The sequence below is a fragment of the Eptesicus fuscus genome, chromosome 5 (assembly GCF_027574615.1).
Source record: "Eptesicus fuscus isolate TK198812 chromosome 5, DD_ASM_mEF_20220401, whole genome shotgun sequence".
Classification (NCBI taxonomy): domain Eukaryota; kingdom Metazoa; phylum Chordata; class Mammalia; order Chiroptera; family Vespertilionidae; genus Eptesicus; species Eptesicus fuscus.
Window position 1 is genome coordinate 65,871,404 of NC_072477.1, and position 22,303 is coordinate 65,893,706.

At 43.4% G+C, this 22,303-nt stretch overlaps 3 protein-coding genes and 2 pseudogenes across 6 annotated transcripts in view; 3 read left to right on the top strand and 2 right to left on the bottom strand.

The window, feature by feature from the left end:
* The window catches only part of CHP1 (calcineurin like EF-hand protein 1), a 44,010-nt gene extending 42,746 nt beyond the window's left edge, over positions 1-1,264 (bottom strand). The window contains exon 1 of the mRNA XM_008143021.3: positions 983-1,264. Within this exon, the coding sequence (XP_008141243.1) occupies positions 983-1,049 (67 nt within the window). The 5' untranslated portion in view covers positions 1,050-1,264. The remainder of the gene's footprint in view (positions 1-982) is intronic.
* A 35-nt stretch (positions 1,265-1,299) lies between these two features.
* EXD1 (exonuclease 3'-5' domain containing 1) overlaps positions 1,300-22,303 on the top strand; it is a 50,794-nt gene continuing 29,790 nt past the window's right edge. The window contains exons 1-5 of one of the 4 annotated variants that reach the window (XM_028147499.2): positions 1,300-1,727; positions 5,153-5,338; positions 14,392-14,460; positions 19,623-19,680; positions 20,255-20,379. In XM_028147499.2, the coding sequence (XP_028003300.2) occupies positions 5,206-5,338; positions 14,392-14,460; positions 19,623-19,680; positions 20,255-20,379 (385 nt within the window). In that variant the 5' untranslated portion in view covers positions 1,300-1,727; positions 5,153-5,205. Of the gene's footprint in view, positions 1,728-2,654; positions 2,670-5,152; positions 5,339-14,391; positions 14,461-19,622; positions 19,681-20,254; positions 20,380-22,303 lie in introns of those variants that run through there. The other 3 variants (XM_054716338.1, XM_054716339.1, XM_054716340.1) reach the window with 3 other exon arrangements.
* LOC114232056 (U6 spliceosomal RNA) lies at positions 10,979-11,074 on the top strand (annotated as a pseudogene).
* On the bottom strand, positions 13,481-13,911 carry LOC103287331 (39S ribosomal protein L42, mitochondrial-like; annotated as a pseudogene).
* On the top strand, positions 18,151-18,854 carry RRP36 (ribosomal RNA processing 36). The gene is given in 2 exon segments (XM_054715384.1): positions 18,151-18,331; positions 18,334-18,854. Coding segments are annotated over 2 exon segments (702 nt in total).

The window sequence follows — 22,303 nt, forward strand, 5'->3', positions numbered from 1 at the left end:
GCATATAGGCCACTGAATTACTTACTGGCCACGTCTATCAAAAACAAGTAGCAAGAAGAGACAACACTCAGATGCTTATATAACTCGTGTAAAATACGAGTCATAATGCATTACTGAGAAGAGAAAATAGTATATGTATTATTAAGGACTATATAAATGTATGTGATGGTGTTTTACAGAGCTTCTGAATCTCCAAAGGCCTATTGCCCTTTGTTCAGGTTAATGAAGAAGAGACTGGACTATAAAAAATCAGTTCTTAATTCAAATTCACACTGAGATTTTGGGAGCACATCCAGTTTCCACAGTGACTGCATGAAGTGTACCAGCACAGTAGAAATCAATACATCTGAAATCGGGATTGCAAGCATCCCCAGTGTAAGTAAAAACTGGTGGTCACAGTACCCATGCTTTTCCTCCACAAGTTCAGAATAAGTCTTACACCCTCAGACCCCTGATTATTTCATGGTCTCCTATCACCAGTTCACGTATTTCAAAGTCTTACTATATAATTTGGCTTTCTGCGTTTCTTTTTCCAGTTGTGGCAAGTATTTGTGATTTCCCAAAGATGTAAGTGGTTTTAAAGTCCTTGCCCAGAAACGTCACGGTAAGGGATTATATCTTCTACAGGGTCTATCTACCCAGAGTTCCTGAACTTGAGGCTGATGAGAGAAAAGATAAAGGAGTTCGGGAGCTCTCCTTAGCAGGGAGAGGAGAAACGAGCGGTGTCTGTGTTCTTCGGTAATCGCGACTCCCGCCTTTGAGGCGAAGAACAGTCCCCCCAAGAGCCAGGACCCCGACCGGGGAGCCGTGGCTGGAAGAACAGGTCCTCTAGCTACCGAGCCCCAAGCTAATGCTGGAGGCTGCCCGGGATCCCCGCAACCTCCGGGCACCCCAGCCCCAGACTTCGGCGACATCTGCCCTCGGTCGTCCCGAAGCCAGCCGGAGGCGCCCGGCCGCGTCCCCACCCGCTGCCCCAACTCACAGCCAGTCTCCTTCTTAATCTCTTCCAGCTCTTCGTCCCGCAGTAACGTGGAAGCCCGAGACCCCATCGCCGAGCCGGAAGCTCCTCCGCGAGCAGGAGCTCCTGAAGCGACGGCGGAAGCGGGAGGGAAAGAGGGAAGAGAGGCAGGGCCAGGGGTCAAGAAGGAAGAGGGCAGTGTTTCCACAGCGGACTGGGGAAAGGTACCCGAGGGTGGTGCGCGGGCGAGGGCGTCCCCGAGGGCGGCCAATGAGGAGCGGGGCTGCGCCGGGCGCAGGAGACGACGTCGGCGCTGCCGGCTCCAGCCCCCGAATGAATCACCTCAGCACCCAGCCGCGTCTCGCTGGAAACGGACCCGCCCCCGGAATTGTGACGCAACGGGCCTTAAAAGGGCAATGCCACTCTGGCTCTAGTGACTGCAATTAAAAGGGCAACGCCATTTTACTCACTTGACAAGCTAACCCGCGACAGGTTTCTAACAGAAATCCCCACCCTACGGATGGCACAGAGAAACAATAAAGATAGATAGACAAAGGCGCGCTTGGGGACCTCTAGGGTGTCTCCTGAGAACGGCTTGCCGGGAGTTGCACTTCCCCCTTTTCCAGGGCGGCCCTCTCTCCTCCTGGCCGCTGGGGGCGCTCTGAAATCGGCCTCGGGGCCGCGCGCTGATGGACTCCGGAGGAGCAGCTGGGCCTCTCGTTGGCTCGGGCCGGAGGCCGCCGGCAGCGTCGTGGCCTCGGGTCCTCAGGTAACTGGCGCCGCGGGCTGGGAAGCGGCCGGGAGTTCTCCCGTGACAGCAGTCCCTTCTCACAGTTCAAGACGGAGGCTCCAGGAACTCACCATTTGGCGAAAATTGGGACAGAATTTCCCAAACTTCCTTTGGATAAAAACCCCTACCGACAGAGAAGAGTGAATTCCTAGCGTATTTACCTTAAAAACGAGGAATTTTGGATTTAATTCTTGTCTGTAACCCTCACCCGAAGATACACACACACACATCCTAAAAAATGTATGCACATTTGGAATAATTACAAAGGCAGTGTTTATTAAAGTACTTTTCATTTTCAAAATTGAGCTGTCAGCTCTTAAAGTGTGTGTACATTTTTTTTTTTGGGGGGGGACACCCTGTATTATATTTTTTAAATTGATTTTAGAGAGAGGAAGGGAGAGACAGAAACACCTATCCGTCGCCTCCCGCGCGCGCCGCACGGGGGACTGCAGCGGAACGCGGGGTGCGTGCCCTGAGGGGACGGCCCCGGCCCGGGTCTGTGACTCCACCTTTCCGCCGGGGACCGCGAGCCGAACAACTGAGCCACGTCGGCCGGGGCTGCAATTTATTCTTACGGCGTATTTTTGTTTCCTTGGAAACAGACGCCCTCGGTAAATGAGTACACCCTCGCGGGTGAACGAGTGTAGTGCTCTGCCCGTGGCTTCCGTGCCTTCGCCCCTCCTCCCCGCCCCTCCGGTGTGGTTTCGTACGGAACCGGTGAGGCGGTTGGAACCAATTCCGCCTCCATCCCTCAGCGCCGGAGCCCGAGGGGACTCGGCGCGCTGCCCGCGGCAGCTGGGCGTCCTGGCTTTAAGCTTCAGCCGAGGCTCTGACGGCTCAGCGTGAGGCCCAGGGAGGTCCTACTCTCACCGAATGGCTTTCAGGACTGATTCGCTCCTGTCGGTAGTGATGTCTGCCTTGGTATGCAGAGTGTGATCTTTCGGATATGCCGGTCTGTCTTGCAGGTGTAGGTGTGGTAGAAAAGACTTGTTGTCAGCCAAGTGAAGGTCCCTTTTCTGAGTCTGCCCCGAAGCCCATTTCTGGATTTTTGACCTTAGTTTTTCCTTCCTAATCTTGAATCTACCGTTTGCAGCTGTCCTCTGTGAAAACTTGCTTTGTGTTAATGTTTTTTTCTTACTTTAATGTTTCTTAAGCTTCCTTACACTCCAAGCATTTCACAAACTTTTATTTCTTATGTATCATTTTAAAATATAATTTTTTATTTTTATTTTTTACCTCTATGAAGGGCTGTTTTATCCAGTTTCATGCCCTTTTTTGTGTCTGTAAAAATTCCCCTTTTGCCTCTTTGGATTGACTTGAACAATGAAAGATGATTTTCTCAGACACTCTGGTGACATGTTTTCTCTAGATGCTTAACACCTGGTCTTGCCCTACATATGCTCTTCACTAAGGGCCTGGTTTTACTGGTAGTTCAGGTTCCATTATCTTCTAAATGTGTGCCTTCGGGCAGGTGTTTTAAATGTTTAAGCCTCAGTTTCTGCATGTGTAAATTAGGCAACCCTTGTTGTAGGCAACAAATAACATTTGTGAAAGTACTTGCTAGACCTTAAAATTTTAAAATATAGGTAATTTATCTGACTAAAATTTCTATGTATCTTCTCTCCTTCCTAGTTGAAGTATGCCTTAAAAATTCCATCAATGTCTTATTTTATAGTTAAACTAGAGGCCTGGTGCACGAAATTTGTGCACGGGTAGGGTCTCTAGGCCTGGCCGGCGATCAAGGCCAATCAGAACCTTCCAGCTGCCAGCTAGTGCCTTCCTTCGTTCCATGCCGCCCCCTGGTAGTCAGTGCATTTCATAGTGAGCGATTGAACTCCCAGTTTAACTCTTGAGGGGACAGTTTGGATATTAGGCTTTTCTATAGAGAGACTAGAGGCCTGGTGCACAAATTCATACATGGGTGGGACTCCTCGGCCTGGCCGGAGATCAGGGCCGATGGGGGCTGATCCGGGCTGGCCAGAGGAGGTTAGCTGTGGGAGTGCACTGACCACCAGGGGGCAGCTCCTGCATTGAGCGTCTGCCCCCTGGTGGTCAGTGCACATCATAGTAACCAGTCTTACTGGTAAAGTATTTTTGTACATTTCTGCATTATCATCTCTACACTAATAAAAGAGAAAGATGCAAATTGACCATACCTTTGCAACACCCACCAGCCAATCAGGAGTGAGTATGCAAATTAACCCAACAAAGCTGGTGGGTTAATTTGCATACACAGGCTCCAAGCGGCGGGGGGTGGGATGCAGGCGTTCCGCACCGCCTCGGCTGCTCCGGGCCTCTGAGCAGCATGGGAAGGCAGAAAGGCGGCTCCAGCCAGAGCGAAGGCTGTGCCGGCAGCCAGGGGAAGGAAGGTCCATTCTTGCACAAATCTTCGTGCATCAGGCCTCTAGTTTTTTATAATGAGCATGCATCATTTTCACAAAAAATGTTGAATTTTACAAAACTAGTGTGTGGTATATGGCAGTTTAATCTGTTAGGTTGCAAATGACTGGTTGGTGATACTACAGCAGCCCAGTGCCTGAGCTGTGGCCAGAGTGGGATCGAATGGCCCTTGCAGTGAAATGGCAGCTGGAGTGGTAATGAATAAATTGTGATAGTTTTAAATCACTTATACTTTTTTTTTTAAATTTCTTTATTGATTAAAGTATCACATATTTGTCCTCATCCCCCCTCACTTATACTTTGGTTGGTTAAAATGTTAAACTCTGGCCTGACAAGTGTGGCTCAGTGGTTGAGCACTGACCTATGAACCAGGAGGTCATGGGTCGATTCCCAGTTAGGGCACATGCCTGGGCTGTGGGCTCGATCCCCAGTGTGGGGTGTGCCGGAAGCAGCCAATCAATGATTCTCCCTCATCATTGATGTTTCTCTCTCTCTCCCTCTCCCCTCCTTCTGAAATCAATAAAAATAGATTTTTTATGAAACGTCAAACTCTGCAAATGTTACTAACCTAGAAGAGGATAGATTAGAGACATTTCTGGGTAAACAGTTTGTATTGCAAATGTTTTGCCAATATCAATTTTTTTCATTTGTTTTTTTAGTTTTTATGGTTGATATTAGAAAAATATATGTATCTGCCATTAAACAGTTTCTAAATATTCTGCTTATTCATTTAGCTAAGGAGGGAAATGTGGTATTACCCCATTTAATAGATGAAGTCATCAAGCCTACCTTGCCTTAAGTCCTATGGTTTTCATTTCCCCAGGTATATATTAGAGTTGGTGCTTACAATGATCTTTTTCTCATTATCATTCTAAAAAGATAAACAAAACTGAATTACTGTTACATTTTTATTTTTCTTGTCTCTTACAGGTATAGAGAAAGAAAAAATAACCTCACTCCCCCGCAAAATATTTTTAAAGTCATAGATCTCTTTTATTTTCAAGTGCTTAGATACTTAAAGAAGATTTCTTGAAGACTGCTTTTGGAGTAAAAAAGCATGGATCCCAGCAGTGACTACCATTACCTCAATCAGATTTTGTGGAGAAGGGTGAAACTCACATTGGTTTGTGGCATCTTTGAGGGAGTGCTCCAGCATGTGGACCCTAACAAGATTGTTATCTTGAAGAAAGGTCTCTTTTTATTTCTCATAATCTTCTGCCTTTTAAGAAATTCATAGCTTAGTTTGGATGATGACTCTGGGCTCCACTAGGATTATTACTAGGCATCGTTCCTATTTTAGGAAAGGGTAGGAAGATTAGAATGCTATTTTCCCTAACAGCAACATGGCTGCATATGCTAGCTTGTCCCACTTCTGTTCATTTATTGACATGATAGTAGAAAATTTTAATATATTTATTTAATTGGGTAGTTCTTTTAATTTTTCTCCATATGCATCTTGAAATTTAAAATAACTGCTCTATTAGATAGAATTGCTTTTGGCTTTATTTTATTTTTTAAAATTTCTTTATTGATTAAGGTGTTACATATGTGTCCTTATTCCCCCATTACCCCCCCCTTTCATCCCCCACACTCATGCCCTCACCCCCTTGTTGTCTGTGTCCATTGGTTAGGCTTATATGCATGCATACAGTCCTTTGGTTGATCTCTCCCCCTTACCTCCACCCTCCCCTACCTTCATTCTGAGGTTTGATGGTCTGATCGATGTTTCTCTGTCTCTGGATCTGTTTTCGTTCATCAGTTTATGTTGTTCATTATATTCCATAAATGAGTGAGATCATGTGATATTTATCTTTCTCTGACTGGCTTATTTCACTTAGCATAATGCTCTCCCGTTCCATCCATGCTGTTGCAAATGGTAAGAACTCCTTTTTTATACAGCGTAGTATTCCATTGTGTAGATGTACCACAGTTATTTAATCCACTCATCTGCTGATGGGCATTTAGGCTGTTTCCAAATCTTAGCTATGGTGAATTGTGCTGCTATGAACATAGGGGTGCATATATCTTTTCTGATTGGTGTTTCTAGTTTCTTGGGATATATTCCTAGAAGTGGGATCACTGGGTCAAATGGGAGTTCCATTTTTAGTTTTTTGAGGAAACTCCATACTGTTCTCCACAGTGGCTGCACCAGTCTGCATTCCCACCAGCAGTGCACGAGGGTTCCTTTTTCTCCGCATCCTGGCCAGCACTTGTCCTTTGTTGATTTGTTGATGATAGCCATTCTGACAGGTGTGAGATGGTACCGCATTATTGTTTGATTTGCATCTCTCGGATAATTAGTGACTTGGAGCAGGTTTTCATATGCCTCTTGGCCTTCCTTCTGTCTTCTTTTGAAAAGTATCTATTTAGGTCCGTTGCCCATTTTTTGATTGGGTTATTTATCTTCCTTTTGTTAAGTTGTGTGAGTTCCCTGTAAATGTTGGAGATTAAACCCTTATTGGTGATAACATTGGCAAATATGTTCTCCCATGCAGTGGGCTTTCTTGTTGTTTTGTTGATGGTTTCTTTTGCTGTGAAAAAGCTTTTTATTTTGATGTAGTTCCATTTGTTTATTTTCTCTTTAGTTTCCATTGCCCTAGGAGCAGTATCAGTGAAGAAATTGCTTCGGCATATGTCTGAGATTTTGCTGCTTGTGGATTCCTCTAGTATTTTTATGGTTTTCCGTCTTATGTTTAAGTCCTTTATCCATTTTGTGTTTATTTTTGTGTAAGGTGTAAGTTGGTGGTCTAGTTTCATTTTTTTACATGTATCTGTCCAATTTTCCCAGCACCATTTATTGAAGACACTGTCTTGACTCCATTGTATGTTCATGCCTCCTTTGCCGAATATTAATTGAGCATAGTGGCTTGGGTCGACTTCTTGGTTCTCTGTTCTATTCCATTGATCTATATGTCTGTTCTTGTGCCAGTTACCAGGCTGTTTTGAGAACAGTGGCTTTGTAATACAGCTTGATATCTATATTGAGATCCCACCTACTTTGTTCTTCCTTCTCAGGATTGCTGAGGCTATTCAGGGTCTTTTTTTATTCCAGATGAATTTTAGGAAAGTTCGTTCTAGGTCTGCAAAATATGCCGTTGGTATTTTAATGGGGAGTGCATTGAATCTATAGATTGCTTTGGGTAGTATGGACATTTTAATGATGTTGATTCTACCAATCCATGAACACGGAATGTTCTTCCATCTGTTTACGTCTTCCTCTATCTCTTTTTTCAGTGTCCTGTAGTTTTCCACGTATAGGTCTTTTACGTCCTTGGTTAAGTTTATTCCTAGGTATCTTAATTTTTTTGGTGCGATGGTAAATGGGATTGCTTTTTTAGTCTCTCTTTCTGTAAGTTCATTATTGGTGTATAGAAATGCCATAGATTTCTTGGCGTTAATTTTGTATCCTGCTACATTGCTGAATTCATTTATTAAGTCTAATAATTTTTTGATGGAGTCTTTAGGGTTTTCTTTGTATAGTATCATGTCATTTGTGAATAAGGACAGTTTTACTTCTTCTTTTCCAATTTGGATGCCTTTCTTCTTCTTGTCTGATCGCAATGGTTAGTACTTCCAGTACTATGTCGAACAGGAGTGGTGAGAGTGGGTTGCTTTTGGCTTTAACAGACAAATTCACCAAGACAGTTATTTTTCCCATGCAAAAAAGAAGTCAGAGGTAGGCTGCTTAGGAATAGTGCAAAGGCTCAAAGATACCAGGAGGGACCAGAGGTCTTGTGCTCCTGCTCTGCAACCTCAGTGATTATCTATTATCCTTTGTCATAAAATAACTTCTCTCTCTCCCAGCTTCATTTCTGGTTTATTATAAAGGATACAACTCAGGAACAGCCAATGAAAGAGGCTCAGAGTTTCCCTGCCTTCTCTGGGTGTGCCATCCTCCTAGCTCCTCCATGTGTTCACCTTGAAACTACAATATGTAGATTAAAAAAATATTTTTTAAATTGATTTTAGAGAGAGGAAGGGAGAGGGATAGAGAGATAGGAACATTAATTGGCTGACTCCTGCACACCCCCTACTGGGCATGTGCCCTGACAGGGAATCGATTCCTGACCTCCTGGTTCATGTGGTGATGCTCAACCATTGAACCACACCAGCTGGGCCCAACATGTTTTTTATTAAGACAAAATATTGACTTGCTAGGATAGTTGTTTTCCTGGCGTGATTAAATTTCAAGTTCATAATTAAAACATACATAAATGGCCTTGCCATTTGCTCAGTAGATAGAGCGTTGGCCTGTGGTCCAAAGGGTCCCGGGTGTGATTCTGGTCAGTGGCATGTATCTTGGTTGCAGGCTCCTCCCTGGCCTGGTCCCTGGTCGGGGCCCCTGCAGGAGGCAACCCATTGATGTGTTTCTTTCACATGGATGTTTCTCTCCATCTTTCCCTCTCTTCCACTCTCCCTAAAAATCAATGGAAAATATCTTCAGGTGAGGATTAAAAAAAAATAATAATACATAAACGGCATTTGAGATTAGTGTTATTGTTAAGCCATATTATGACTTTTGTGGCCTAGGAATAATTCATTCAGTAACCATCCTATATAATAAAGAGGTAATATGCAAATTGACCATCACTCCAACACAAGATGGCCACCCCCATGTGGTCAAAGATGGCCACCCCCATGTGGACACAAGGTGGCCACCACAAGATGACCAGCAGGGGAGGACAGTTAGGGGCGACCAGGCCTGCAGGGGAGGACAGTTAGGGGCAACCAGGCCTGCAAGGGAGGACAGTTAGGGGCAATTAGGCCAGCAGGGGAGCAGTTAGGTGTTGATCAGGCTGGTAGGGGAGTGGTTAGGGGGTGATCAGGCTGGCAGGCAGAAGCGGTTAGAGGCAATCAGGCAGGCAGGCAGGCGAGTGGTTGGGAGCCAACAGTCCTGGATTGTGAGAGAGATGTCCCAGAGGGGTCCCATATTGGATAAGGTGTAGGCTGGGCTGAGGGACACACCCCTCTCCCCTGTGCACGAATTTCGTGTACCGGGCCTCTAGTTTATTGATAATTGTATATCCCAGGCACTGTGCAAGGTACCAGGGATATAGATAAGAATGACGTAGTCCTGCCCTGACCAGTTTGGCTCAGTGGATAGAGCATCGCCCTGTGGACTGAAGGGTCCCAGGTTCAATTCTTGTCAAGGGCATGTACCTTGGTTGCGGATATATCCCCAGTAGTCGGTGTGCAGGAGGCAGCTGATGGGTGTTTCTCTCTCATCGATGTTTCTAACTCTCTATCCCTCTCCCTTCCTCTTGGTAAAAAAATCACCAAAAAAAAAAAAAAAAAAAGAATGACATAGCCTCTATTCTCAAAAAACTTAGTCTGGTAAGGAGACATAAACAAGTAGAAAAATATACAGTAATGTAGTGTTATATCCTTTCTTATAGAGAGAAATGTAAGATGCTATGGAAAAACAAAAGTTCAGCTAACTTAGATCTGAGGGTGGTGGGATTAGTACAGTGGGGAAGGCTTCCCTAATGGCAGAATTGATGCAGAACTTCATTCAGGTGAATAGGGATTAACTGGATGGGAAGAAAGGGAGGCTGTTTTAAGTTGGTGGTTCTCAAACTTTATCTGTGCATCAGGATCACATGGAAGACTTGTTAAAACACAGATTGCTTGACCCCCCTCCAAGAGTTTCCAATTCTTAGGTCTGGGGTGGGGATCAAGAATTTGCATTTCTGACATTTCCAGGTGATGCTGATGCTGGAGAACATGGAGAGAACTATTGTTTTAAGCAGAACATGCAGTATGTACAAAAATATAGACATGAAAATTTGGTGCATTTGGAATACCTAAGTAAATTTCAGTATGAAGATGTGAGAAATAAGGCTGGAGAAATAGGCATAGACAGATGAGAAGGACCTTACATGTTATAGCATTTGGACACTTCTGAAAGCAATGAGGAACAATCTTAAAGAATTTTAAGTGGAAGGCATATAAGTTTTCAAATTAGTTGCTTGAAATTTTTAATGCTGTGTTATTAGGAACCTTGACCAGGTGCTAGAAACAGATTTGTTTCCAGGGGCTTAAATACATTACGAGTTTATTCTCATATTAAAGAAGGTAGACATCCCAGGCATACTGTCCAAAGTTGGCAAGGACCCAGGGTTTTTCATTTTTCTGCTCTGCCATCTTTTTAGCACATGGCTTCAAATCTCAGAATAATTGGAGTTACAGACAGGAGGAAGAGGGAAGATGGGGAAACCGGTGTTCTATCCAGCTGAATCACCCCCCTTAAAGAAATGCCCTGGAAGCCCAGTAGATCACCACTCTCTGTGGGGAGATTGAGCACGTTTCTAGCCTGAATAAATGGCATTGAATAGACAACTATCAGTAAATGTTTCATGCTTGTTCAATAAAGCCTTCAGTCCTGATGATATATTTTGGGTTTTTTTTTTTCTAGTCTTTAATAACACAGATTTATATAGGTGACATAAATCTTGTAGCATATCACATATACAATTTTTTAGTTAACACTAACAAGCATTTTCTCATGTTTTAAAATTTCCATTTAATAAGGCTAAATATTTTAAAGCAAAAAGCTTAAAAACTTTCAAAATATTTGTTATATTTTATAATTATAATAAATTTTACTTATACAATTTTACATTTGGACATTTTATAGTTACATATTATTACACTTTATAAAATAAAATTTAATATGTTTCATAATCATTTTCTTAGGAATAGTTGTAGAAGTGAAATTACTGGGTGAAAATTATGGATATTTTAAATGGTTTTTTTAAAGTATATTTTTTATTGATTTCAGAGAGGAAGGGAGAAGGAAAGAGTGATAGAAACATCAATGATGAGAAAGAGTGCTCCCTTCGGCAGCACATATACTAAAATGGGAACAATACAGAGAAGATTAGCATGCCCCTGCACAAGGATAACATGAAGCGTTCCATATTTTAAAAAAAAGAAAAAAGATGAGTAAGAGTCATTGACTGGCTGTCTCCTGCACACCCCACACTGGGGACTGAGTCCACAACCTGGGCATGTACCCTGAACGGAAATGGAACCATGACATCCTGGTTCATAAGTCGAAGCTCAACCATTGAGCCACACTGGCCGGGGAGAGTTTAAATTTTTTTTTTTGAGATTAAATTTTTTTTTTTATTGATTTCAGAGAGGAAGCGAGAGGGAGAGAGAGATGGAAACATCAATGATGAGAGAGAATCATTGATGGGTTGCCTCCTGCACACCCCATACTGGGTATCGAGCCCACATCCTGAACATGTGCCGTTGACCGGAATTAAACCTGGGACCCTTTAGTCTGCAGGCTGATGCTCTATCCATTGAGCCAAACCAGCTAGGGCAGTTTAAATGTTTTTGATGCATATTTCCAAATAGTTTTTCAAAAGGGTTGTGTATTATTTTGCTTCTAGTAACGTATGAGTAAATTACAGTAAATAATCTAGCATTGGGTTTTTAAAAAATGCTCGTGTATCTTTCCTTGATTTTTGCTAGTTTTATAGACAAGTGATATTTCATTTTGGCATGTTTTAAAATATTTCTAGAGAGGTTGAACATATTTCTTTACACTTGTTTCCTGATTTTATGTACTATTTGAACAAAGTTAGCATGTGACATCACTGTGTCAGCAGTGTGAAGGAATGATTGAAGCAGGGAGAAACTAGACACAAAGGGAATAGACAGGAACTATTCAGACAATCAAGGGACCCAATGCAGGAGAAATGATGGGGCTTGGCAAGGAATGGAAAAGAGAAGACAAATTCTATAAATGCCGAGTGATCATTAGGTAAAGAGCAATGGAAAATGACTCCTACTTTTATGACACAGAAAATTAGGTGTATAGTAGTTATTAATTGATAGAAATGGGAAGAAGAGCAGGTTTATTGGTTACTAGGAGAAAATACGATTCAGTTTGAAAATCTTAAGTAACTATTATTAGTCAGTTGAAAATGTGAGTGGAATTCAGAGAAATATTCCATATTGGAGAAATAATGCATGTGAGGACAGCTACAGCTAGGAAGTTGATGTGATCATTCAAGGAGAAGGAGAAAGGATGAAGCACATAACCCTGGAGACTATAACATGCAAGCAGAGATGGTAGAGGCAGCTAAGGAGACTGGAAGCAAACCAGGGTGACAGTGCAACACTGGTTATGAGATGCATATTAAAATCATTGAGACCTGGGTTTGAATTCTGACTCTGTCTCTTACTAGCAGTGTGACTTGAAGCAAATTATTCAACCTTTCTGAGCCTTAGATTCCTCCATAATAGAGATAATGAAATGCCTGTCTTATTATGTTACTGGATAATTAAATGTAGGCAAATAATTAGCATGGTGCCTGGCGTGGAGTGGGTGCTCAGTATGGTAGTTCTAGGTCACTAGTAGGAAAGAACTAAACAAAGAGTGTCCTGTAAGGCCAAGAAGAAAGGAGAGAACAGTATCAAAGGATGTGTGGCAGCCAAGCATGTTAATACTGTAAACTTTTTTTTTGGATTTGAGAAATAGGCAGCTGGTGATCTTTGACCTCAGTAAAAATATATTCAGTGGAATCATGAGGGTGAAACTCAATTATTTTGGATTGCTGAGAAATGTGGAAATATACAACTGCTGTGAGCACTTCCTTCTAGAAAAATAACACCATACTGTAGACATGAGATCTCTTCTCCTAATTCCCTTATCTGCTCAGAGAAGAGCCCTGTATTTGGGCCAGGAATTTTATTGTTATCCCTGACAATTAGTATTTTTGAGCATGTAGCATGAAACAGAGTGTGGACTCTAGAAATAGCTACCTGAAAATTTTTCTGGAGTTAGGTGGACTAAAATTCAATGGAAATATAGTAAATAGATATAATTCTTAACCCTAAAGGCCCTTGCGTATTCTTGGTACAAGTTTAAGTTTTTACTTATTATTGATATTTATTTTTTTAATATTTTATTGATTTTAGAGAGGGAGAGAGAGATAGAAACATCAATGATGAGAGAGAATCATTGATCAGCTGCCTCCCTCATGCCCCCTACTGGGGATGGAGCCTGCAACCCAGGGATGTGCCCTTGGCCGGAATCAAACCCAGAACCCCTCAGTCCGCAGGCAGACGCTCTATCCATTGAGCCAAACCAGCCAGGGCTTATTATTGATTTTTAGAGAGAGAAGGGAAAGGGGAGAGAGAAACATCGATTTGTTGTTCCACTTATTTATGCATTCATTGTTTCTTTTTTTTTTTTAGATGAAAAGACATTATTATTTTACTGTATAACATAGTAGTGAATATACCTGATTGCATTTTCTCAAATGGCAAATGAGACACATGACAGCATTTCTCTTTGAATACTGAAAACCTCAATATCATCTGTCTTTTGGAGGATTCAGTTTCTTATGACATGTATGATACTGTCCATGAGGATACCAACGGTGCTTAGTAGTAAAGAACATTTTGCTAAGTTGTTCTATCATGGGTCCTTGCTCAAAGTGTTTATCTTTTTCTTCTAATCTGGTTTTCAGTATTTGATCCTGTGTTTCTTCATAGTTATATGCACAGGATCTGGCTGAGGGATAGGCTTGGTGTGTTCATATGGAATATCCACAGAAGGATGGTAGCAAACTATCGTCCTGCCATCAGATGTCAAAGCAAGTTCTATTTGGCAATTATAGTCATCTGGAAGAGAAGAGTATGTGGATTCATGACAAACACAGTATAAAGCTCCATTTTGAATTGGAAATAAATATTTCAAGATAGTTCTGCTTGATACTGCCCATTTCACTGCTGATATGGCCATAGTGAATCAAGATGCTTATCAGGTGGTATGGAAAAAGATTTGAAGAGGAAATGCTTTTAAAATTTGCTTCTAAGCATACCTATTTTGATCCCTTGACAGCTGCTCACTACAAGCCTGCCATCTTGCCTCCCACTGTTTGATTCTTGTATGTGCCCCGACGGGAGATTGAACCCAGAACCTTGGTGTGTCAGGATGATGCTCTAACCAACTGAGCTACCTAGTCAGGGCTTCTTTGGAGAAGTTTAAATTCAGTGTACTACCGTGGCCCTTTTAGTTTCTCTGGGGTTCCCCTTGTTCTTTATTCTGCTTGTTTCAAGGCTATAGCTTTGCAATTTGTTACTGACTCTTCATACTTTGGGGGAAAATAACTTGGGGATTTTTATAAAACTCAGATTGAGCACTTTTGAGAGGTATCATATTTTCTTACAGTTTTAGGGAGTATTATTTTTTATTAACCATTTGAATTATTTTCTATAACAGTGAAGAATGTGGAGACTGGTCGAAGTGTCCCAGGAGTGAAGATGTTTTTTGGACATGAGATTGTGAATGGTGAGAGCTTCATTGTCCTTGAATGCTGGTATTGGGATTTGCAGGGGTAAACTCACTGCACTGCAGCATTCCAATATTTGAAAAAAATGATTGTTATCTTGCCTTTAAGATTGTATTTATGAACTCTTAAAGTTAGTATTTGAGAATTGATCCTTACCTTACTGTTTCAATGGATATTATGAGCAAAAATAGTCTTAGAGAATTTTAGTTATCCTGGTTTTTATAATGTGAGGATTGCTAGTGCTCATTACTAGAAACTCAGCCAGAGGCAGAGTTAGGAATCTGAACAGAAAGGAATTGTCTTGCTCTGCAAGCGAGTTTAACACTACAGGTTCACACAGTACATTCACAGTCTCTTTTCTGAAACCTTGGGGCCAAATTTTTCAGAATCCAGAATTGTACTGGGCATTTGGAAAACCTAACACAGAGTATATACTGTTCATATTACATAGCACTTCAAACGGATCTAGGCAGCACTCTGTAATAAAACACATTTCTACAGAGAAATGGGTGGATAATCATACTAAGTGGAATAAAATAGGACTATAAGTAGTATGTCAGTTTATGTTTTGCTGCCAAAAGAATCACAGAAAAAAATTTTTCAGAGCTTTTTGGGTTTTGGAATCACAGGAAGCAGCTCTGTTCTTTATTTCTGCCAACAAAAGCCATTTAGCAAGAGTAGGTCCAATTGTTTGCCTAAAATAGTATAGAAGCTCATCTGGTCAGTGTGTCTCAAACAAGCAATATGGGCTAAGAAAAGGGCTGGGAGCAAGAACTGTTTTTGCTTTCAAGAACTCAAAAGCAGAAATCCCTCCAAGGAGGAATAAAGTTCAGTGCAGGGAAGAGAAGGTGGTGGAGTTGGAGATCTGGGACTGCACAGAGCTCTGCATTTCTTACCATTGGGGCAAATATGAGTAAAGGAAAGGACTTTTTAAAAAAATATATTTTATTGATTTTTTACAGAGAGGAAGGGAGAGGGATAGAGAGTTAGAAACATTGATGAGAGAGAAACATCAATCAGCTGCCTCCTGCACACTCCCTACTGGGTATGTGCCCGCAACCAAGGTACATGCCCTTGACTGGAATCGAACCTGGGACCCTTGAGTCCGCAGGCCAACGCTCTATCCACTGAGCCAAACCAGTTAGGGCAAGGAAAGGACTTTTGTAAATGAGAAATTGCTGCTGCTTGAAAATTTACTTTGTTTTGTGAGAGAAGTAGAATTTAGGGAGAGATGAAAATCTCACCAATCCAATGACTGCCAATCCAGATCCATTTCTAGCCAGCTATCTAACTGTCCTTTGTCACTGAGTATGCTACTGTAAAACTCTGTCCCTTGAACAACTTTTTACAGTGTCAGTGATGGTGGTGGCAGTAGTGGGATTCTTTCTTTTCTTTTCTTTTTTTTTTTTTTTTTGTTAATCCTCACCCAGGGATATTTTTTCCATTGAATTTTAGAGAGTGGAAGGGAGGGATAAGGACAGAGAGAAACTTTGATGTGAGAGAGACACATCAATTGGTTGCCTCCTATATATGCCCTTCACTGGAATTGAGCCCATGATCTTTCAGTCCATGGGCTGATGCTGTAACCACTGAGACAAACTGACTAGGGCAATAGTGGGTTTCTGAAAAAAAAATTTTTTTTTTAATATAATTGATTTCAGAGAGGAAGGGAGAGGTAGAAACATTGATGATGAGAGAGAATGATTGATGGATTGCCCTACACTGGAGACCAAACCCACAACCCCGGGCATGTGCCCTGACTGGGAATCTAACTGTGAACTCCTGGTTCATAGGTCAATGCTCAATCACTGAGCCACACCAGCTGGGCTTCTTAAGTGTGTTTTAAGTATTAGCCTTTGAAGAAAAGCAGAGCTCTGATCTGGCACAAAGCTAGGCTATGGATGGGTTTATAAAGGGAAGTGAAGGAATCACTACTACCATCTCCTAACTCAGGAGAATACTAACCACTGATCAACTTTGTGATCTGTACACATGGATTTCATCTCCTCCTAAATTCTTTCTCAGGACTTAGTCTTTGTTCATAACTTTTAAATGCAAAAGCTGGCCTTCTCCTTCTTTGTCCTGTAGCTCAATCAGACATGAAGGGGTCTCCCTGAAAAGAACCTTGAATAGAAATTGTCATGATGAAGGATAATAATTGATTTCAGTGTTTTTAGTGAATTGCACTTTCTCTGCCCAAGACTCCACACTTGTAGGTAGTTTAGGGGAAAGAGACATTTGAGAGTGGCCCTTGAGAGCCTTTGTCCCTCAAAAGTAACTAAGTATACACAATTGAATCTAAGATGCCATTAATTGTAAGGTACACTATTATTTTCCCACCCTAAGAAAAAAAAATAAAGGCTTTCAATTGTCAGTCATATCCAATTTCAGAGCTGTTTAAAATGTGCATCTTAGAATCAATGATCCTATCTAATAAAAGAGTAATATGCAAATTAACCATCACTCTGCCACACCCACCAGCCAATCAGGAGCAAGTATGCAAATTAACCCACCCAAGATGGCTGTGGCCACGGAGAGAGCAGGAGAGAGGCTTGGGTTTCCCCGGCGATGGAGGAAGCCACGCTTTCGGCACACCCTGGCCGGCCCAGGCCTCTGTTTAAGGCTACAAAGTTTCAATTATAGAAGATAAATAGATCCCAACAGAAATAGCTGCCTACCCAGAGCGAGCAGAAGGCTTGGCTCTGCTCCAGGCTACAAAGTTTCAGTTGTAGAAGATAAATAAATCCCAGATACCAGGACCTCCACTTGGGTAGCCAGGGGGCGTGGCCAGCCTGCAAACCACCACAGGCCCCTCGCCCAGGCCACCCCACGCCCCAAGGGAACCCCCACCCTAATCCGGGACACCCTTCAGGGCAAACCAGCTGGCCCCCACCCAAGCACCAGGCCTCTGGATTCCTATCTAATAAAAGAGTAATATGCAGATTGACCATCACTCCAACACACAAGATGGCTGCCCCCATGTGGTCAAAGTTCCTGCTCCATGTGGACACAAGATGGCCAGCAGGGGAGGGCAGTTAGGAGGGACCAGGCCTGCAAGGGAGGGCAGTTGTGGGCGATCAGGCCAGCAGGGGAGGGCAGTTGGTAGGGACCAGGCCTGCAAGGGAGGGCAGTTGGGGGCGATCAAGCCTGCAGGGGAGGGCAGTTAGGGGTGACCAGGCCGGCAGAGGAGGGAAGTTGGGGGCAAACAGGCTGGCAGGGGAGCAGTTAGACATCAGTCAGGCTGGCAGGGGAGTGGTTAGGGGGTGATCAGGCTGGCATGCAGAAGCGGTTAGGGGCAATCAGGAAGGCAGGCAGGCGAGCAGTTGGGAGCCTGCAGTCCTGGATTGTAAGAGGGATGTCCGACTGCCCGTTTAGGCCCGATTCCACCAGGAGATTGGAGAGGGTGCAGGCTGGGCTGAGGGACACCCCCTGCCCCCGTGCGCGAATTTTGTGCACTGGGCCTCTAGTCTATAATATTTCCCTACGTTCCTGCACTGCTAGGTTAAAAATAAGTGGTTTCAGAATCTCATGGAATGTTTTTTCTCATATATATTTTTTTATTTTGAATCTAGCTTTTATTACTTTTCATGTCACTGAAATATTAATGTACTAGCCTGTGAGAGTTTGTAAGTGATTTCATAGAAAACCCCAAACAGGAACCACGCCGTTGGTCTGTGCCATGCGAGCTGATGCCGAGAGTGAGGGCTGGGGATAGCGGCGATGACGGTGGGGGCCTGCGGAAGGACACATCTAACATGTCATTTGAGGAGCTGTTGGAATTGCAGAGCCAAGTGGGGACTAAGACATACAAACAATTGGTAGCTGGAAGCAGCACTAAGAAGCAAGGCTCTAGACCACCTGTCCAAAATGCATTGTTGCAGATAAGCACAGGCCTCTGGAAATGCCAGCCAAGGTCTGAGTGCCATTTTTGCGTCAAGTTGTCCCCATCAGTAAGAAGGTAGCCCGGGACCCCCGCTTTGACGATTTGTCAGGGGAATATAATCCTGAAGTGTTTGACAAAACGTATCAATTCCTGAATGACATCCGAGTTAAAGAGAAAGAGCTTGTGAAAAAGCAGTTGAAGAAGCACCGTTCAGGGGAGAAGCATGAGAAGCTGCAGCAGCTGCTTCAGCGAATGGAGCAGCAAGAAATGGCACAGCAGGAACGAAAGTGGCAGCAGGAGCTGCACCTGGCTCTGAAGCAGGAGCGGCAGGCTCAGGCCCAGCAGGGCCATCGTCCATACTTCCTGAAGGAATCTGAACAGCACCAGTTGGTCCTAGCCTAGAAGTTCAAGGAGCTGAAATGCAGCAAGAAGCTAGACAGCTTCTTGAGTCGAAAAAGGCGCCGAAACGCAGGCAAAGACAGGCGACATCTTCCTTTAAATAAAGACTAGTAAGACACTGACCTCAACTCTGCCACTGCCCCAGTGGGAAATGGATCTGTGGGGACAGACTTGGGCTTGGCCTGTTCTGGATCTTTCCCATTCAAGGACAAGGATCAGGAAGGCAGGCAGGCGAGCAGAGCCAATCTAGTTCAAGGGCAGTTACAAAATAGTCATGGGGATGTAAATTACAGCATATAAAATATAGTCAATAATATTGTAATAACTAGAGGCCCGGTGCGTGAAGTTTGTGCATGGGTAGGGTCCCTAGGCCTGGCCGGTGATCAGGGCCTATCGGGGTCTTCCTTCCCCTGGCTGCTGGCTGCCAGCTGCCAGCCAGGGCCTTCCTTTATTCCTCACTGCCCCCTGGTGGTCAGTGCATGTCATAGTGGGCAGTCAAACTCCTGGTTGGTTGAACTCCCACAGGGACAATTTGCATATTAGCCTTTTATTATATAGGATTATGTATGGTACTAGGTGGGTACTAGACTAATTGGGGTAAACACTTCATAAGATATAAATATCTAACCACTATATTGTACATCTGAAACTAATGTAATATTGAATGTCAACTGTAATTGAAAAATAAAAATATTAGGAGTCATCAGTACTTTGGATAGTCTTTTCTACTCTGTTGCTAGTATATAAAGGCCTCTGGGGACTAATATTTCATTTCCAATTACTGTTTGTGGTACACGGACAAACTGTGGACAAGTGCAGATGGGGGTGTTAATTGCTTTTAGATTGGAAACGGTTGGAAGCCATTTGTTTCTTTTACAGTGGAACTACTGGATGAAGTGGAACAAGGTACAGTGGGAGAAAAAGCATCCTCTGTTAGGTATGATGGAATACTTTTCTTAATTATTATGTACACATTAGAGTAGAATGCCTTGACTCTAATTCACTAGTTGGGTAATAGAAATGAGAAAAAAATAGATGGATATTTTCTTCCATATGTATTTTATTATTTTTAAAATCTTTTTTTTTAAATACTCACCTAAGGAGTGAGGATATTTTTTCCATTGATTTTTTTTTTAAGAGAGAGAGTGGAAGGGAGTGGGGAGAGGAAGAGGAAGAGAGAGAAAGAGAGACGAACGTCGATGTGTCACATTGATTGGTTGCCTCCTGCACACACCACATCCAGGGGTGGGGATGGGACCTGTTGTTACCCAGCCAGGTACATGCCCTTGATTGAGAATAGAACCGGCAACCCTCCGGTGCCCAGGCTGACGTTCTAACCACCGAGCAATGCTGGCTAGGGCTTCTTCCATTCAAATCAGTGTAAGCAGTGGATGAATGGGGCCTCTATGAAATGGAGATCTAGAGTTCTTATCATTGAAGTGTGGCAAAATCTGTGTATGGCATTAGCAACGAAGAACAATTCACCTGAGTATTGTTTTTTGTAAGCATAGTCTAAATACAGAAAGAACCAGTTTGGATAAAATGAAAGATGAAGACTTAAATGTATGTGAGCCTCCTCCTGCCCCTGAGGCACCAACCACCTCTCTTCTGAGTGACCTCAAGTACAGCCCATCAGGTGAGTACTGGGCTTTCTATTTGTTTGCTTTTTGTTAATCTTCCCCCAAGAATATTTTTTCCATTGATTTTTTAGAGAGAGTGGAGGGAGGTAATGAGGGAAGGGGAAAAGAGAGAAAGAGAGAGAAAAACACCGCTGTGAGAGAGACACATGGATTGGTTGCCTCCTGAACATGCCCAGACCGGGGCCAGGGATCATACCTGCAACGCAGGTACATGCCCTTGACCAGGAATCAAACCTAAGACCTTTTGGTCCCAGGGCCGATGCTCTAAACACTGAGCAAAACTGGCCAGGGCTGGGCTTTCTTTATTGTGGTTCAGCACTCTTCAGAGTTGGCATAATCCTAAGTCAGGGTTCCATATGGAATGCTCAGCTAAGCCATTGGTTCTTGGTCCTGAATTAAGATAAAATATCATGATTCAGTTGTTTATTTAATATTGGAGTGCACATTATATTCAGACATTGGGTATACTGTTACCTCATTGAACCCTGGTGGAGGAAATAGACACTAAATAATTAAGATAAATAGTTTAATGTATAGTATGCCAGTGCCAAATGATAGAGAGAAAAAACAGAAGAAAGAGTAGAAGTCTGGCCTGGCCAGTGTGGCTCAGTGGTTGAGCATCGACCTATGAAACACGAGGTCACGGTTCGATTCCTGGTTAGGGCATATGCCTGACTTGCAGGCTCAGTCCTCAGTGTGGAGTGTGCAGGAGGCAGCTGATCAATGACTCTCTTTCATCATTGATGTTTCTCTCTCTCTCTCTCTCCCCTTCTTCATCTCTGAGATCAATAAAAATATATTTTAAAAAAAGAGAGTAGCCCTGACTGGTTTGGCTCAGTGGATAGAGCGTCTGCTTGCGGACTGAAGGGTCCCAGGTTCGATTCCAGTCAAGCACATTACCTTGTTTGTGGGCACATTCCCAGTAGGAGGTGTGCAAGAGGTAGCTGATCGATGTTTCTCTCCCATCAATGTTTCTAACTCTCTATCCCTCTCCCTTCCTCTCTGTAAAAAATCAATTAAATATATTTTTTAAAAAAAAAAAGAGTCTGTGGAGAGGGTGGTTTTACAATTTAGGGTGTCCAGAACAGGCCTTATCGAAATGGTGACATTTGAGTAATGGCCTGGAGGTGAGGGATGGAGCTGTATAGATATCTATAGAAAATATTTTTTAGGCAGAATAAAGAACAAATACAAAGGCCCTGAGAAAAAAACATGGCAGGATATTAACAGCAGAGATCAGTCTAGCTGGAGCAAGGAGAGTAGTAGGAGATGAAGTAGGGTCAGTGGATCATGGAGGAAGTTGTAGGTCACTGGAGGGACTTGTACTCTGAAGTGAGAAGCCACTGAAGGATTTCTTAAATTTATCATTTCCCTAATGAGTAAGGATGTAGAGGATTTTTAATATGCTTATTTGCCATTGAATATCTTTGGTAAAATGTATGTTCATATCTTTTGCTCATCTTCTTATTGAAGTACTAGGGCTTCAGTGCACGAATTTGTGTACCTTGAAAGGAACTGTGGGCCGTGAGGCTGCAATGGACACAGGGGCAGGTCTCAGCCCATCCTCTGTGCCTCCGCCCGGCCTCTTGCACCATGGCCCCTGGTCCCCTATCTGCGCTGCCTGCTGCTCCCACAAGCTGACAGTGCCGGCCCCGCTCGTACCCGCTGATGGCATGGAGTGATTGGGGTCAGCACCAGCAGCGGGTGCGAACTGGGCTAGCACCGTCAGCAGGTGCGAGCGGCAGCTGCTGCCCCACTCGCCCCTCAGGAGCAGGAGGAGGTGGAGAAGCCCTCAAGGGCGATCAGGGCTGGCAGCTGCTGCTCGCACCTGCTAATGGTGCCAAGCGATTGGGACTGGTGCCAGGCAACGGCAGCGGGTGCGAGCAGCAGCTCTGGTGCCGGCTGTAGGTGCAAGTGGGG